Source organism: Dermacentor andersoni, chromosome 4, assembly GCF_023375885.2.
Source record: "Dermacentor andersoni chromosome 4, qqDerAnde1_hic_scaffold, whole genome shotgun sequence".
Taxonomy (NCBI): domain Eukaryota; kingdom Metazoa; phylum Arthropoda; class Arachnida; order Ixodida; family Ixodidae; genus Dermacentor; species Dermacentor andersoni.
The window spans coordinates 148,737,312-148,756,194 of NC_092817.1; the positions used below are offsets into that span (position 1 = coordinate 148,737,312).

At 47.4% G+C, this 18,883-nt stretch overlaps 1 protein-coding gene across 1 annotated transcript in view; it reads left to right on the top strand.

The window, feature by feature from the left end:
• The first annotated feature begins 15,095 nt into the window (after positions 1 to 15,095).
• Positions 15,096 to 18,883, top strand: part of Tsen2 (tRNA splicing endonuclease subunit 2) — a 39,593-nt gene continuing 35,805 nt past the window's right edge. The window contains exon 1 of the mRNA XM_050185005.3: positions 15,096 to 15,446. Coding sequence (XP_050040962.1) covers positions 15,252 to 15,446 — 195 coding nt within the window. The 5' untranslated portion in view covers positions 15,096 to 15,251. The remainder of the gene's footprint in view (positions 15,447 to 18,883) is intronic.

Genomic DNA, 18,883 nt, shown 5'->3' on the forward strand with positions numbered 1-18,883 from the left:
TTTTTACTTTGTCAAGCCTGAGCTGCAAGGTATTTTCTTTTACTCCCTTGCGGCTTCCTTTGAACCAGAATCACAGTTAATGGTCTTCTCTTTACGAGCATCACTGTACTACATATTAAAGGCTTCAGCTGTAGGCGTCCGTTACCTGCGGCGCCGGCCGTTGGTCTTATTATTTGCATTGCCTTGATGCCTAATAATAGTGTACATTCCCATGAGCTAAATGTAGGACCACTAAACACTAACACGTTTCTTTTTGTCGCTTTCTTTTCTTTCAATTTGCAAGCATACAAAAGCTGTTGCGGCGACCTTAATTCGAAATTTTGCGGTTTTGTTTATTTTTCTTGTGTAGCCGCAGCTTCCGAGTGCTGTTTTAACACATGTTTTAACGATCATGTTTTAACACAGTGCAAATCACAACTATCGCAAACATCAGATCACTGTTATCAGGGCACTGATGGGGATTGACGAGCGCATATCGAGTCGATAGCGTAATACCATGGTAATGTGCAGCTCCCGTCGTAGCCACAAAGCCAATACCACATTCACGTTGCCAAAGAGGCAAAATAAAATGCACCTAACAAACTTCAAAATAATTACAATGTGAAACAACTCACGTCAATACTGTATGTCCACGACAATCGGAAACGTTAGCGTTCGTGCAATTCAAATCGTGCTACATGAGTTTCAGCAAAGAAGGGACGTTTCAGTCATATAATAAAAGCGCTTACCAAAATAAAGCGGTGTTCTAGCTGCCGTTCTTGCCAACACGAAACGAAGTTCTCGCATTCTATGCAAGCGAACAATACAAACGAACCGCCGCCGCTGCCACAGAAAGTTTTGCCGTAGAATTAAGTGCTTTGCAGCACGTTCGAACGATTCCAGAATCGGCGCAAAGAAATATATATATATATCGTGGAGCGCCACCTGTGCTGAGCTACTGCGGTATTAAGACAATGCTACCTAATCTTTTCTCTCTCTTACATGTTTTCTCTACGAAACAACTTTAAAACACGGCAACGTTTCTTGAACAGTATGTATTATTTTTATTTTTTTTACCTACTCTTTGTATACATGTTAAACTGCGTCCTTTGCGAGCTGCAAGTCACAGCATGTCAAATCGATGTGGCGAGAGATTTGAACCGGCGGACGTGCGCGCTTGAAACGACGTCTATGTGAAAGCTATGAATGGCCATAGGAATGGCTATGAACAATCGGTTCCCGCACGAGACGTTCATTTGGGGTTTCACTGCAGCCGTTTGTGCGCAGGCGCGAGTAAGAGCGGGCGCGAGAGCGAAAATTTGGGGGCTTTTGCTCCTTGAATATACTCTGCACTACGGAGGAGGTTTCTTAGCGCGTGTTGTAGGCGTTTGTCCCTAGGCGTGCCGGCATAGACGACCGCACGCCAAGTTTCATCCTAGACGCCAGCGCTCGTTTCTCCCCTGGCGGAACGATTTCACCTCCAACGGGGGTAGGTTTCCGCCGCCGCTTCCCTTCACGATCGCGCACTCGTTCAGTTCGCGCTGCGGGCGAAATATCTCTTGTTTCGACGGCGCCTCTTCGGATGACCGGAAATTATTATTGTGTTGTTAACTGTCACGACAGCAATGTAAACATGAAAGGGTTGATGCCACCAGTGAAATTCTGCCGATTCACAAGAAAATGGTACGAAAAAAGCAGACGACAGACATGGATTACTGCGGTGCGCCGAGCGAAGTAAACAACTGGCAAAAGAAGCGAGCTCGTTCATTGATCACTCCTAAGTGTATGACGGTTTTTATATGTAACCCACATGAATTTAAGAATTACTCGGTACATAATCCTTTTCTTCATATAAAAACTTTCAGTTGTTCGACGAGCGCTTGTCCTGTCTTCTTTCTCGTGTTTCGTTTGTGTGTGCACTGCCCAAGAATGGAAACCACTTTTGTTGTATGCGCTAGCAGTGGCCGAAGTTCACGCGTGCCTAGGAATTGAATATGTGCACGATGCATTGAACATGACCGGAGTTCATTCCCGCTTCACCACTGCACCGATCGATCGAGTTACTGGACGATACACGCCCGCGTCTTGGTCGCGCCGGCATTGCTGAAGCGGGAATGATTACTAATACTTTCAACTTCCGCCTCTTGAGCACTGTTAAAAGATGGCCAAGCTGTCTACATTGCTGCCTCTATTCCATATTGTAGGGGACGTACTAGTTGAAGTTGTGTGCGCATGTCGTACTTGTGCTATGCAGCGATATATTTTGTGTATTTCCGCACAGTGTCGATGGAAATCCGTTGTCGCCATCAGAGACAACACGGATTTGTAGCAAACATATTGTAAGAAACTGCAAAAATGGCTTTAGCTCGTATGTGCCGTATGCATGTGCCGCATCGTATGTGCTGACGATTTTTCCGGCGGCACATACGATGTCGTTTCCAATTACCTGCTCAGCGTCACTTAAATGGTTAAGCAGACGCTGCCATTTCGCCGCATTGCAGCCATAAAAATAATCGTCAAGCGTACCGATCTTCTTAAAGGCAAATAGAAGCGTGTACAGTCTGTTTCACACTTAGGGGAAAACTCGGAACGTATTGCATTGCGATGCGGCAAGCAATGGAGTCGTGCGGCGGCAGCAGCTCGAGCAGGCGCAGACGCTCGAGGGGCGGAGTCGTGATCTCCGTCGTCTGCTACGGCGGCGCGCGCTGGCCGCATTGTCGGGAAGCGTGCTACTGTCAGGGGCAGAGTACCGATTTCATCGGCACTGCGGGAGCTGAGCTTATATTGTTTACTAAACGTTGTGCGGCGCCAAACTCTGAGCCTTCATTAGCGATAATGGAGTTCCACAAACTTCTTTTAACAGCATGCTTCGTTTGTTCTTTCGGAAGGGTGGGGTACTGAGCGCGTGCAAGTATATTTCTTCACTGTGTGTGCTACCGTAATAAGCAGCGACAAGACGCACCAAGATGTGCGCGCAACGTGCTCAGTCTTTGTTTGACTCGAAAGGAAAACAAATCACTCAACAATGATTACTATGGGGGTCGAACACGATGAAACAAACGGGTACGATTAAAGGAATGTTTTAGGTTAAGACAATGAGCTGTAAGTGATTTTTCTCGACAATCAATCACTACACCAGACAGACCCTGCCCGCCGGCGGTGAATTGGACACGTCACGCTCGGAACTTCGGTTAGTATCTCGTCATGTCCCCAGCGGCAGCGATGACAGCGCTCATCCTGAAGGCAGTGAAGTGTAGAATGACTTGATCAGGGATGTGTTCATTCGCAGCACGTCTCAGTCGCTGACGATGGTGGATCGAAGCCTATCTTCGGGCGATTGATAGAGGGGATGGTGCGGCAGCGATACTTTCAACGAGCCCCAGACATATTAAATGATGTTGGCGCCCGCGGATTGAGGCGACCACCCCAAGAGAGCGACTCCGCGCTCTTCCAGCAGTTCTTGCACAACGCGAGCAGTGTGGATCGGCGACCCATCGCGTTAGAATATATAGTCGCCTTCCAGAAACGGGCCGTCAAGAATGTATGGAATCAGTACGTCGTCTATGACTGCCCTGCAGCGATGAACTTACCTTCGAGGCGTATCAGTGGGCGTCGCACAACGCTTAGTAAAGAATACCGGCTCATTTCACGCAGTAACGATGAGATGGGCGCCCTGCAACTGACAGTAGACGGTTTCCCGACAGTGCGGCCAGCGCGCGCCGCCGTAGGAGACGACGCCGTTCAAGATCCCGCCCCTCGAGCACCTGCGCGAGCTGCTGCCGCCGCCTGACTCAAGCGCTCGCCGCATCGCGATGCAATGCGCTCCGAGTTTCCCCCTAAATGTGAAACAGACTGTACATCGCCCTTCGAATGAAATGTCCACGCGCACACCCGTAGGCACACACCGCGCGCGGCACGAAACGTGCCCAAACACGCGCAGTGCAGGAGGCAATCAAGGCGGTGCGAACGAGAGATGGGAGAGGGGTACCACCCGCTAAAAGAATTTTGCTTCGCATGCGGCGCTCTCAACGCCGGCGCAGCAGCGCCGCTCTCGGTGCCGTTCTTGTCTATTGCGGAGTGGGGTCGAGTACGCTCGGACGCTGGCTGCCGGCGCGGTAAAATAGGTAAAGCTGCGGGGACTGACGCCCGATTTGGCGACCGCTGTGTCGGACCGACTGTCTTGCTCCTGCGGCGCTCGTGCTAAGTCAGTCGTGGCGGATCATAGCTTGCGACCGTACTAGAGCCCGGGCCTCGTATATTGAAAACCTAGAAGGCAGAGCGCCTTAGCAAGTCTGTCCGACGTACCTTCAGAGGCAAAGTTCTGACATGTTGCAGAAGTCGCGGGGCGCGGTAGTGCTGAACTTAGCGTCACAAGTTGGCGACTGGACGTAACTATATTTATTCAATCGTTTTTTTTTTTACTAGTTGTCACAACGTGTCATTACTTCGCATTATTGGCGGCGCCTACAGGACACCAAAGCTAGAACCCGGACTGTTCGTGGGTTGGGGCTCGCCGAGGCCTGCGCGTGCCCCAACCCACAGACCGTCCTGCTTCCAGCTTTGATCTCCCCGCTACCCCTTGGTGCCCCGGAGATCCTGCGCCGCCTGCTTTATTAAAACCTAAGGTGCTCTCCTAAGGCCTCCGTTTTCCAGTTACATGTGCCCTCTTAGAGCAGTGCTTGTAAATAATCCAGTCTATCGTCGCGACGAAAAAAGCGACCCGCGACTTACACAACACCAGTCAGAACCTTGCCCCTTCGCACACAGCGATCACCAAATGGGGCGTCCGTGCCCACTGCCTCACCGCGCGGGCAGCCAGCTGTGGAGCTCAAAGTCGACCGCCCTCAGCAATGCCGGCATGTCTAGGAGACAAACGCATACAACACGCGCTAAGAAACCTCCTCCGTAGTGCCTAGGCAGGTAAAGCAAGTTTGTATAGGTGTTCTGTGGTAAAGCCCCCACATTTTCTCTCTCGCGCCTGCGCACGAACTGCAGGCGATCCCTCAAATGAACGTCTCGAGGTTTCCGCGCGCTCCATTTGGAGAACGCCCATATGTTCTAGAAGGCGCTTTATATACCCTGTCAACGCAACTCCTCCTTTGGCCGTAAACTATATGCTACTGCACAGCAGTAATTTCCTTTGTGACGTGCGCTGACCAGGTTATGAACGTCATCAAATGATTGAAAAGAAATGTATTTTAAAAGTAATTAGTGCTTCTCGCAATATTATTTATCGGTTCTTGAACGTAGTTTTGGTATTTTAAGTTCGGAAGCTTAGTTGAACTCTGGGGTTTTACGTGCTAAAACTACTATTTGATTATGAGGCACGCTGTGGTGAGGGGCTCCAGATTGATTTTGACCGCCGAGGGAATCTTTAACGTTACTAAACGAATTTAATTTCTCAAGCTAAAATACGTAGGAAAATCGTAAAGTACGACTTACACACAACCTACAGACATGATAGCGACGGATTGTCATTTGAATATACGAGAAAACGTAATTCTATTAAGCGAAAACTCAAACAAACCCCTTTTCCAGCATTTCTACAAACCATAGACCGGCCACGGCGTCCGCCATTTGCGCGCGAATATCTCGGAGGCCGAGGAGCGGCACGCCCGTTTACTTGAAGCACTTCCAGTTGGCGCTCGCCTCCGCCGCATCGTGGCCCACGTAAAAGACCGCGTTTCTATTAGAAAGCCCGCCGCTGTGCATAGCGTTCGATGCAAGCGTTTTCCGATAAACATTACGGGTACATACGCTGAAGTTGCCGGGAAGCGTGAGAAGCTGTCAGGGATCTTCGAATGCTATCGCGTTCCACTCTTAAAAGCGAAGCTTACGCGTCCTCCAAAAATTTTTTTTTTCCAAATCCTAGTCACACAGTTTCGCTGTAAGGAAATGAGGCTGTGCTCAAAGTTTGCATCTCCCATCAACTTAGTGTGGGCCAGTGTCGAACCTTTTCGACGTGTTCGAGCGTAGCAAAAGATTTGCTTTTTTTTTCATTATCGCGACGATCGGTGTTGTGATAGCACCAATAGTACTATGTTGTGACGATGGAATGGTGGCCGTGGCCAGTTTTTTTTTTTTGTTGTTACGGGGAGGGTTCCAAAAGAAACATGCGATCAAAAACAATGAGTTGTCCAAAACCCGACATCTATGACGTGTTCCGGCTCCCAAAATCGCTCCCGCTGCATTCAACCAGAAAAACCACAGCCTTTAAGATGAGCGTTTGAAATCCAGAGGGCGTCACTCCACGTGGTGCTGATTGGTACACCAGCGAGTGCGTCACAACACTTTACTAACCTGCCCTCGCAACCATTGACGCTTCGAACTTGTACCTCACATTCTTCTGCCTGTTACGTATAGGAACTGTCCTGACCAAAGCCGAAGATGGTTATAACGTCCGGGCGCCATTATTCAAGTAGCGCTGCACCATGTCGTCTGCTGCCTATAACTTGCACGATGCCTGCACCATACAGTTTCCTACAATGAAGCTCTAGGGCTTGCACTCTCAAAGTAGCGAATGCAATAACATGATGTCGCGCAGAAGTTGTCTTGCACGAAGTGAAATTGAAGACCGTGGTACAGGCGGCGCGCGGTTGAGGGGGGTGGGGGGTAATTGCAAAATCGAGGTCAAGGTCAAAAGTGCTGCACCTGCAGAAAGTGCAGCCAAGTAACGTACATCGCTAGTGCAGGTACTGCACTTAAAATTTCTGAACTGGCATTTCACTTTGCTGCGCTCGCACGGTATTGCAACGGAACTAGTGCAGAAGGTACATCCAAATTATTCGAAGATACCTTCTATTGACCCTTCTCGCGGCGATCCCGTGGGCGCTGCCATGTTTGATCACGTGGCGACGCATCCATTCCTTGCCTCAACTGCCTCCGCGTTTCACCCGCGTTTACAATGGTTGTGTATGACGCCGGTGCGGCTTAGCAAACCTCTGTTTCGGGAGATATCGTAGACGGGTGGCTGGGTGGACGACGCGAAGCTTTGGCCACCGCTTCAGAGAAGACGCAAACGCGCTTAGGAAGCTGGTCAAGCTATGTCCAAACGGCGCGAGCAGCGTATATGGTGCTTGTTTTAAAAGCGAGGCTAACTATGGATTCCAAGCTGTCCAAACTTTCCGCTCATGAATTGAATCAGGATTAGTGTGTTTTGCTCTTCGTTCTTTATTTGGCAAATATTTTGAAAGAGCGGCTTGTCAAATTTCTGACTCAGTAAATTTCCCTGGTCCGGTCACTATCTGATTATTTCTGCCTAATCCGGGTGTGATCAGCTCCGTTAGATTTGTTCTTGCTGCGCGCAAGGCTTGAAACGTCGCCGATTTGTACATTGTAATACCTTGTACCAAATATGTATTATCGCTAGTAAATTGCTTACCCTCATGGACCGTCATGCACGAAAGATTCAGCTTCGACCATTCGTGCGACCATCCGTCATTTATTGTGCGCATTTGGTGCGCATAAATTCAAGTGTGCGCCCATTCACTTATTGCAACGTTGTCGATAGAGTAGGCATAAGATTCCGTGCCAGTTTGGGTAGATGTGTTTAGATTATGTGCGCGAAACGTACTGCGGCGCTGCTCCCTTTGTCATTGTTTAACGAGCTGTACTCACTCTTCCCGACGTTCCGGGCTGAGGCACTTTCTTTGAAGGTTAGCTATACAACGCTGGCGGATGAGGAAATTTCTGTATCTTCGAAGAAAGCCGTACATCTCGAAGTGCCAGTAACACGTTGTTAGGATCGGCCTGCAGCTATTTCAGCCCGCTGCACGTGTTCCAATCCAACCGGACGGGGCGCACTTCAGAGAACTGCGGATAACCAGCAGCCACGTGGCGCGGGGTCATCTCAGGAGAGTTCTCGAGGGGAGGTAATTGGAAGAACCTCCCCATGAGCTTTTCGAGAAACTAGACAATGTGCTATCCGGCCGCGTCAACAGGGACGGCTCAGAGTTCTACGAAGCCCCTCTGACGTCGCCTCCGGACCACTGAAACCTGTGCAACACGTGTATGTGAGCCCGCCTCCTCCAAAAGGGCGGGTCATCTACGGTGACGTCGAACGGTGACGTCGAACGATGACTGGACGAACGTTTCCCTCCGCTTGGAATCAAGGGGGGACCAAGTGCTTATAAGCAGCTGTCGGTTGCCGGCTGCTAGAGTGTGCTCGTCGTCGTGAGCTGTGTGCTCGTTGTCATGCTCGAAATGTACTAGTGAGCTGTGTGCTCGTAAGCTGTTTGCTGTATGCGTCGTCTTGCGGGAATCCATTTGGGAGTCACGCTAGACTGTCGATGTATGTCTTGTCGAAGATGTAAATATTGTAAATAAATCCTGTTCATCGAGTTCCTCTCTACGACCGCCAACTCCTTCAAATGGTGGCAGCGGCGAGATCGTCCGACGACTCCTACATCTGGTTGACAGCGGTGGGATCATCCGACGAATCTAATAACGTACGGACAGTTGCAGCAACGGTCCGCTAACTTGGCAACACAGATTCATCCCATTCCGTAAAATGTCAGTCACTATTTTTGCAGCCCAGCTACTGCACGCGTCTTCAATCCACATGATTGAATGCAGCATGATTGGGGCACAGTGCGTCAGCGAAAACTCAGTAGCATTTCCGACCGCTGATCGCACAGACGCAAGGTGGAAGCGGCAATGGTTTCATATTCGTGTGCTCTCACTGTCGCTGAGGCCACAGAACACCATGAGACATTCATTTGAGGGATCGCTAGTCATTTGTGCGCAGGCGCGAGTAATAAAGGGCGCGAGAGAGAAAATCTGGGGGCTTTTGCTCTTTGAATATATGACTAGGTACTACGGAGGAGGATTCCTTTAGCACGTGTTGTAGGCTTTTGTCCCTAGGCGTGGGTCGAGTTTGTTTACGCTCGGACGCTGGCTGCCGGCGCGGTAAAGTAGGTGAAGCAGCGGGCTAAGTCAGTCGTGGCGGATCGTAGCTTTCTCGTGCCTTATGGCGATGTACCTTGTAAATAACACAGATGTTTCTACGGGAGCAGTAGTGACTGTAGTAGAGCCTGGGCCGCATATATTGAAAATCTAGAAGGTGGAGCAGATCGCCTTAGCAACCGCGGAAAGGCCGCCGGTAACGATGACTGACCCAGCACCAGCGCCGCAGGCGCGAGAAGGTCTTTGCAAAATTCGCGGGGCGCGATGGTGCTGAACTTAGGGCCACAAGTTGGCGGCTGGACGAAATTGTATTTATTCAATCGTGTTTTTTTTTTTCTAATTGTAACAACGTGTCATTATTTCGCATTATTGACGGCGCCTCCGGGACACCAAACGACGCCTCCAGGACGCCGCAGACGCCTGCGCTTGCCAGGTGTGTATAGATCGGCTCTCCGCTATCATCATCATCATCATCATCAGCCTGGTTATGCCCACTGCAGGGCGAAGGCCTCACCCGCCTCACCCATACTTCTCCAACTACCCCGGTCATGTACTAATTGTGGCATGGCATGTTGTCCCTGCAAACTTCTTAATCTCGTCAGCCCACCTAACTTTCTGCCGCCCTCTGCTACGCTTCCCTTCCCTTGGAATCCATTCCGTAACTCTTAATGACCATCGGTTATCTTCTCTCCTCATTACGTGTCCTGCCCATGCCCATTTCTTTTTCTTGATTTCAACTAAGATATCATTAACTCGCGTTTGTTCCCTCACCCAATCTGCTCTTTTCTTATCCCTTAAAGGGAAGCTGAAAGGTTTTCCAGAAAAAATGAGTGAAGAGCAGTACGCCGTGGTTTTCAACCCTCTGAATTCGAATATCGCATCGAAATTGAGTGAAAGAAAGCGCAAGCATATTTTATTTCGACGAAAAGTGCAGAAGCAGACACGCCCAGCTCGTGCGCCTCGTTTCCGCCTGTGATTGGTCGGGCGCCTCGTGACGTCAACAATGGTGTTCGTCCGGACCAACTGCTGCCGCTACACACGAAGCACGGTGCAAAGTAGTTTGGTGGTGTTTTGCTGAGACGGTCATGGAAATTTTCGAGAGCTTGCGTTTCCCTGAGGAGTTCGGCGTTAAGTCCAAACTCTACGAGAGCGATTTTTGTGCGCGACGGTGACGGGCGACGGCTTCGAGCGACAAAACGGGTCGTCGCTTGAACAAATCGGTCGGTGTTGTCGCTCGATCGCTCGTTTCTAGAAATCTAGAACTCGTCGCTCGTCGCCCGGAAATGCTATGAGCGACTAGCCAATTGTGCGAAGCCGAAACTGGATGTACATAATTTAAATACTGTTGTTTGTCGCACGGAACGAGCAAACTATTGAATTTTACACGTGCAAGAATAAGAACCTAGTGCAAGACCTTCAGAAATATTTTATGCTCCTTCTTCAGTAAAATACATCAACTTAAATTGATAAAGCATGCGTCACGCTAGTTTCGGCCTGTATATTGCTGCCCTCATTCCGGGAAGTCGTCGCTCAAAGCCGTCGCTCGCGTGGAGTTCGGCTTGCAGACGACGAGTGAACGCGACAGCCATCGCCTCGCTTGTAGCGCTGTCGCTGTCGCGTGCAAGATCACTTGTAAGGGGTTTATACTTGTACATACTACATGTACGAGCCAATTGCGAAGAGCCGGCCTCTCCAAGAAGCAAAATATGCTGGTGCAAGCACTGCTTTCCACGCGAACGAAGGCGAAGTGTTAGCATCTCCTTGTGTTGGAAATGTTCTTTGGCGAGTATGTTTTTTGCTAAGCTGCATTCAGCGTTCCAGTGAGTACGTTTCCGGGCAAACAACTGTAGTGTTAAGTTCCTGCATGCCTCCTCGTAGAACGTAAGCGGTGATGCGATCTTCAGCATTTGTGCGCAGCCCCAAAGCTGTCGGCAATCTACACAGACGGTTTAAACGCGGGAAAAGTTTACCGGCTGTTGTAGCACGTGTAGTATAGAACCTTCATCAGCACGCCATCCGCACGCTACTCGTAACCGGCGAATTCCGTCGGCTACGTGAGATGGTCGGTTTCTTATGTGTGCGAGAGAAGGGGGAGTGCAGCGTATTGGCGTGAGCAGGCTTTCCAACACATGCAAACATTACGCTTGCACTGCGTTATGGTAGCTGCATGCAGGCTGTTTCACAACACACGGGCGAATAGAAAATTCGCGGCGCTTGGCGATGAAACCTGCGTCAAGGGTGGGCGATAAACATGCACCTTCCGTTCAGCGTGCTAACTATGTTTTTTTTTAGGAGAACCCAAAGCACGCATTATTGATAAACTCCGGTAGTAGTCGTCATGGAAGTGGTTAGAGCACAACACTTGTTCTTGAGCGCTTGAAGTTGTTTCGCTTCACAGCAGCCTCCCACTTAGCTGAAAGCTTCTTGTCTTGCAGGAATTAATGGAACATCGGAACATCGTCGAGGCCGCTGGTGTTCGTGCAAGCGTAGGCTGCACAGAAAGCCGGCATGATCGGCCTACAAGTTCAATTGATGCTGCGCACGTCAACTACCACTCCTATATACACGCAAATAAAGAAATGTAGGGTCGAGCGAAGCAGATTAGGGCGGCACGTACGCAGAAATAAGCCCGGTCAGGCAAGGTCGCGGAGGCTGCGAAGGAGCGGAACACCAGTGTTGACGTCACTACGCCGCCGTTTCCGGTCTCCGCTCGCATCGTCAGCAGCAGCGCGCGGCGCTCGACGGGGGGCGGAGCTACAGCGCAATTTTAACCGACGATTGCGTCGCTCCGAAGTAAAAAATCCCCCCCAATATTTTACCTTCATGGTTTATAAGGTTCCCGCATCCGTATATGAGCGTCTTATTGAATTCGACAGACTTTTCAGCTTCCCTTTAACGTTACACCTATCATTCTTCTTTCCATAGCTCGTTGGGTCGTCCTCAATTTAAGTAGAACCCTTTTCGCAAGCCTCCAGGTTTCTGCCCCGAACGTGAGTACCGGTAAGACACAGCTGTTATAAACTTTTCTCTTGAGGGATAATGGCAACCATCTGTTCATGATCTGAGAAAGCCTGCCAAACGCACCCCAGCCCATTCTTATTCTTTTGATTATTTCAGTCTCATGATCCGGATCCGCAGTCACTACCTGTCCTAAGTAGATGTATTCCCTTACCACTTCCAGTGCCTCACTACCTATTGTAAACTGCTGTTCTCTGCCGAGACTGTTAAACATTACTTTAGTTTTCTGCAGATTAATTTTTAGACCCACCCTTCGGCTTTGCCTCTCCAGGTCAGTGAGCATGCATTGCAGTTGGTCCCCTGAGTTACTAAGCAAGGCAATATCATCAGCGAATCGCAAGTTACTAAGGTATTCTCCATTAACTCTTATCCCCAATTCTTCCCAATCCAGGTCTCTGAATACCTCCTGTAAACACGCTGTGAATAGCATTGGAGAGATCGTATCTCCCTGCCTGACGCCTTTCTTTATTGGGATTTTGTTGCTTTCTTTATGGAGGACTACGGTGGCTGTGGAGCCGCTATAGATATCTTTCAGTATTTTTACATACGGCTCGTCTACACCCTGATTTCGCAATGCCTCCATGACTGCTGAGGTTTCGACTGAATCAAACGCTTTCTCGTAATCAATGAAAGCTATATATAAAGGTTGGTTATATTCCGCACATTTTTCTATCATCTGATTGATAGTGTGAATATGGTCTATTGTTGAGTAGCCTTTACGGAATCCTGCCTGGTCCTTTGGTTGACGAAAGTCTAAGGTGTTCCTGATTCTATTTGCAATTACCTTAGTAAATACTTTGTAGGCAACGGACAGTAAACTGATCGGTCTATAATTTTTCAAGTCTTTGGCGTCCCCTTTCTTATGGATTAGGATTATGTTAGCGTTTTTCCAAGATTCGAGTACGCTCGAAGTCATGAGGCATTGCGTATACAGGGTGGCCAGTTTCTCTAGAACAATCTGCCCACCATCCTTTAACAAATCTGCTGTTAGCTGATCCTCCCCAGCTGCCTTCCCTCTTTGCATAGCTCCCAAGGCTTTCTTTACTTCTTCCGGCGTTACCTGTGGGATTTCGAATTCCTCTAGACTATTCTCTCTTCCATTATCGTCATGGGTGCCACTGGTACTGTATAAATCTCTATAGAACTCCTCAGCGACTTGAACTATCTCATCCATATTAGTAATGATATTGCCGGCTTTGTCTCTTAACGCATACATCTGATTCTTGCCAATTCCTAGTTTCTTCTTCACTGCTTTTAGGCTTCCTCCGTTCCTGAGAGCATGTTCAATTCTATCCATATTATACTTCCTTATGTCAGCTGTCTTACGCTTGTTGATTAACTTCGAAAGTTCTGCCAGTTCTATTCTAGCTGTAGGGTTAGAGACGAAAGATCTTGATCAGATCTTTCGTCTCCTGCGATAGCTTACTGGTATCCTGTCTAACGGAGTTTCCACCGACTTCTATTGCACACTCCTTAATGATGCCCACAAGACTGTCGTTCATTGCTTCAACACTAAGGTCCTCTTCCTGAGTTAAAGCCGAATACCTGTTCTCTAATTTCCCTCTTACCGCTAACTCATTGATCGACTTCTTATGTACCAGCTGCTTCCGTTCCCTCCTCAGGTCTAGGCTAATTCGAGTTCTTACCATCCTATGGTCACTACAGCGCACCTTGCTGAGCACGTCCACATCTTGTATGATGCCACGGTTAGCGCAGAGTATGAAGTCTATTTCATTTCTAGTCTCACCGTTCGGGCTCCTCCACGTCCACTTTCGGCTATCTCGCTTGCGGAAGAAGGTGTTCATTATCCGCATATTATTCTGTTCCGCAAACTCTACTAATAACTCTCCCCTGCTATTCCTAGTGCGTATGCCATATTCCCCCACTGCCTTGTCTCCAGCCTGCTTCTTGCCTACCTTGGCATTGAAGTCGCCCATCAGTATAGTGTATTTTGTTTTGACTTTACCCATCGCCGATTCCACGTCTTCATAGAAGCTTTCGACTTCCTTGTCATCATGACTGGATGTAGGGGCGTAGACCTGTATAACCTTCATTTTGTACGTCTTATTATGTTTCACAACAAGACCTGCCATCCTCTCGTTAATGCTATAGAATTCCTGTATGTTACCAGCTATGTTCTTATTAATCAGGAATCCGACTCCTAGTTTTCGTCTCTCCGCTAAGCCCCGGTAGCACAGGACGTGCCCGCTTTTTAGCACTGTATATGCTTCTTTTGGCCTTCTAACTTCACTGAGCCCTATTATATCCCATTTACTGCCATCTAATTCCTCCAATAGCACTGCTAGACTCACCTCACTAGATAACGTTCTAGCGTTAAACGTTGCCAGGTTCATATTCCAATGGCGGCCTGTCCGGAGCCAGGGATTCTTAGCACCCTCTGCAGCGTCGCAGGTCTGACCGCCGCCGTGCTGGGGACTGAGGGCCGGGGTTTGATTGTTTTTTTCATATAGGAGGTTGTGGCCAAGTACTGCACCAGGGTGGCCAATCCTGCTCTGGTGAGGGAGTGCGTTACCGGTTCTGGTCACCGGGATCAGGCCACACTCCAGGCCTGTTTATGCAATTTTATCAACACGCGGATTTTTTTTTTTTTTTAATCCGGTGGAAAATTGCGCGGCACCGGGATTCGAACCACGGACCTCTTGCACGCGAGGCGGGTGTTCCTCTACGCCACCGCTGCCCACTATTCCCAATTGCCCACTATCCCCGCTGCCCAATCGCCTGTCCGCTATCGCGGACAGGCAATTTTTTATGCGAGCACCCCCTGGCACGCTTCGGCCTCCGCGGCCTCAACCCACGGGCTGCCCTGCTTCCATGCGGATCGCCGACGAAAGTGCCATCTTGTTCCTCTAGAATAAACTGATCCGCAAAAAGCATAGAGTTTGGCAAAAAGGCAAAAAGGGTCGCACCGTAGAGTTTTGCACTAGCCGTCACTAGAGTGTACCGTCACTAGCAGACGAACTTGACGCGGAGAGCTGACGCCATAATGTTAGAGAAGAAAAAACAAATACAAAGGAAGAAAATAATTTAATATTTGAACTAAATACCTTATCAAAATTTGGTATGTATTTGTGCGAACATTTTGCTGCTGAAATTGAACCGACTGAACTTTAGGTGGCGCCACTGCAGATTGCGCTCATCTATGTTGCGCTTCTCAAGTGAAGACTTGAATGCTTGAATGGTGATAGCTAATGATGGCGCCAGTTCCTATCGAATCAAGCAGCAGACGGTCGTGAATGTTCCTATAAGTCGTCGTTTGGCGTTCATTTGTTGTGCTGTTGCAACCGATCGTAGAATATTCTTGGGAGCTAATCAGACTGAAGCAAGGCTTCATGGCTGCGACGGTGCTGTTTGAAATCAAGAAGAAGAGTCGAAGCCCTTCGACGAAGAAGTCCCCGTTTCCACTGGTGTTTCACCTGGGAACTGACAAGTCGAACATTGTCACATGGCAGATTTACCGCGGCGTGCTCAAGCCCGATGGCGTCGTAGTGACGTCGCAGGAAGACATGAAAAACTTATACCACATGGTACGTGAGTCGGCATCGGCTTACTTGCAGCCGGTGACAATTTTCGTACGCAGGACGCACCTCATCGAGGGCTGTCGTGAATGAGTAGGGTACCGCTGGGTGTTTATGACTTGGTGCATTTAGAGAGCGTACTCGTTCTGTGATAGTATGCACTGGCCCTCTGCCGATTTTCTTTTTCTTTAAAATGCAGTGTTGTCCCTGTGTTTCAGATACGTGTCTACCTGTGTTACTGTAAAAACGACCAAGAACAAACAAACCAAACTAAAAGCATCTCGCACTTTTGAAAACAAACCATGTAGCAGTCACTGATTTCGAAGTATGCAAGTTGCTTGCCCGATAATGGCCACGCAAATCAAGAAACAAACGTGACATTGCGTTGATTTGTGGTGTACATGTCCAAGAAAGAGCTATCGCCAATGTTTTAACAACAAAATGCATAGTCACGTATAGATACCTGTTGGCACAGAAAAGAAGGCAGTACCTTTGCTGTGCCTTGTGGCAATGCCAGCCGTACGTGTAGCAGCATACTTGGTTGCTGACGTCAGAAAACTTCATTCATGAGCCATCGAAGGAACAGGAACACCCTGGTGCCTGGTGTGTAGTATATTAAACCACTGTATTCAGTGAAGATCGAAGCATCTGTGGCAACCGCAAAGTTAAATCACGAACATAATCACATTGCTTTAGTCCTTCTCTGTGGTTAATGTTAGTACAGGAAACTATTAATTGAGCCCAAAGGACTGCACCATACAGGCTTGTGCGAGAGCAAGTTGGTTAGACACAGTAAGCTGGCCATGTTTTTGTATGGTCAGTTTGTCACAGATCTCATTCGCTGTGCCTGTATCATGCATGATTGGCAGTGCTGTGAGTACAGGTTATGGGTTTGTGGCCAGTGCTATCATAACGTTACTTTACCATACATCACAGAAAGTCGGCACTTTCATTTGCTGTTTTTGTTACATAAGTATTTGCTTGCCTGTCTCATATGCGTAGACAAAAAAATTTGGGAATTTTGATACATTGTACTGGAATTAATATGGGGGTTGAAGGGTTAGTATAGAGGAAAAACAATTATAAATTCTTCAACTTAATAGAACGAAGAACATGTAACGACGCTTAGAGTAAAGGTCTCTCAGGAGTAGTTGAAACAATGTCTGCATATGTCTTGGGTACACAAGTTTCAGATGCACGAATGAGCCACAATTGCACGATGTGGTAGAGTCAACATTCATCACAAATGCCAGAATCTTCTAAAAACTGTTGATGTGCTTTTATTTCTTCATGATGCAGGACTTTCTTGAGTGGCTAGCTCTGTCAAAAGTCTCCAGCACAATAGTCTGGTGCACATTAAGCCTTTTATCGTCACTTGCAAAAGCTTAAGCAGTGGAGATGTCTACAGAGACACCACTGTAGACTAAATTGCCCTTGACCAACGAAGAAAGAAAGCAATGTACAAAAATAGCATGCCTTCATTTCTATTTTTTGTTTTTTTCAGTGCTGACTGTGAACGCTCATGCAGGGATACCAAAGACAAATGTTCAATCAATCTAAACTGTTAGGGTACCCTTTAAGAAACCTTGCAATGTTTGTTTTAGGCCAAAAGATTACATAGTTGCTGTGACTGTAACTGCTGCACAATTTTTTCTGCAATTAAGATGATGAACACAACGATTTGTATAAGATATTGTTTTGTCTTGTGTCAGTAATCTCAGAGGCCATGCTGTGCTCGGCACTACAGCATAAAGGGCTGGCTGCAGACTGGCTCTGGCCAGTTAAAGCGATTTTTGATGGGGCCCAGCCTGGCCCTAAAGTCGTCTGGTCTGGACCGGGTTCAGGCTTGAAGCCGCGGGTCCGGGCTTGTTTACTGACGAGCCTGTTAGGTTGGATCGTTGGACACATGTGGGCGCTGTGTGGAGATTTAAGGTGTTCTCTGCAAAGCTCAAGTAACAAGTTAGAAAAACTGCCTCTTAATTACTTTAGTGAACAGTTTAAAAAGTTGTAATTTTTCTTGTTTAGTATTGTTTATTTTTTGTTTGTAAGAGGTCTTCTAATTATTGTTGTTGCTAGAAAAACAAGCTTTGTTCTCACGAAAGAAAAAATTGTATTACAGAACACACTTAATACGCTTACCACTTTCTTGCAATTGCACTCTTTGACCGCTCTAGATACAATTTTTTTATTGCAACTCCATCATTTTACCACAATCTTATTTATTGCACCACATGGACGATTGCTTTAAAGTCACCGCAGTATATATGAATGACTTATACCTTAACAGCATTTGCAGTGTTCCTTGTGCACCTTACGTTTATACGTAACAATGGCTTTGTCACAGCAGGGGCAAGAATTGTGCTACAATTGTGCCAATATTCTGCTTTGCATTAAAGCTGCTCCAGGACAAGCCGTGCTACGCAATTTTGGAGGCCACGGCAAAAAGGAGTTGTGGTTCAACCCAGGTGGTGGTTGCTACCACCTTATGCAAAAAGGGCTGTTGCGTCTCCTCCCATTTATAAAGCTAAATGAGCTATACACTTACAAAAATGTATTTTGAGTTTCAATTAACTGTGTATGGTTCATTTTGACTATAGGAAATCGATTCCGTGTCAATTTCTAATGAGTATATTTGGTAGAGACTTAATTCACCAAAATTAAGGAAGTGTAAATTGACTCACACTCGATACAAATTTAATTTACTGTAGTTCAGAGAGAATCCATTGAGCTACTCTCAATATACATTTAATTGACCAGCTATAGGACATTCTCAAATTGTGAAATCAAAAGGCATTCAATTCGCTAGTTGAAGGCCATTTGCAAATGAAGGCCATTCATTTTAATGAGGTTTTAGATCAGCAGGATTGTGTGTAGTTAAATTAGATTACTATAAGCATAGAAGCATGCTATACTTGTATAGAACAGAGTTGCCCCCACTGGCACTACTTTGTAGGTTGAAACACCAGGGGTAGATAAGTCTGTTCTGTTGAAAGTCCTTGAGCGTAGATAGCGAGAGCAGTGTTTATGGCATATCTCTTTTGTGGAGGGTTGGTACGTTTGTATGTAAAAGTACTATTGTGACCCGGGGCAGACTCGTATTGTGCATCTAAAAAAAAAAACACCAAGATTTATTTCTAAAGCTTTAGCGACATTAAGAAAATTGCTCCTATTAATGTCAAGCATATGGGATATCAACATTTCTCCCTGAATAGAGCAAGTGTCACTTTTTTTATAGTGAGGCCTAGCCTGCAAGCTTCTTTTGACTAGCGCAATTGACATACAGAAGGCGATTTTGGATTAAAACACGCTGGCCAGTCTCTTTACAAAACTCAATAAAAGATCAATGAAATTTCAGTTTACACACAACAGTCTTTGGAAAAAAATCAATCGAAATTGAATTAAAATTCTGTAGGAATCTTTGTAAGGGTAAATAGTCACTCAGCTTA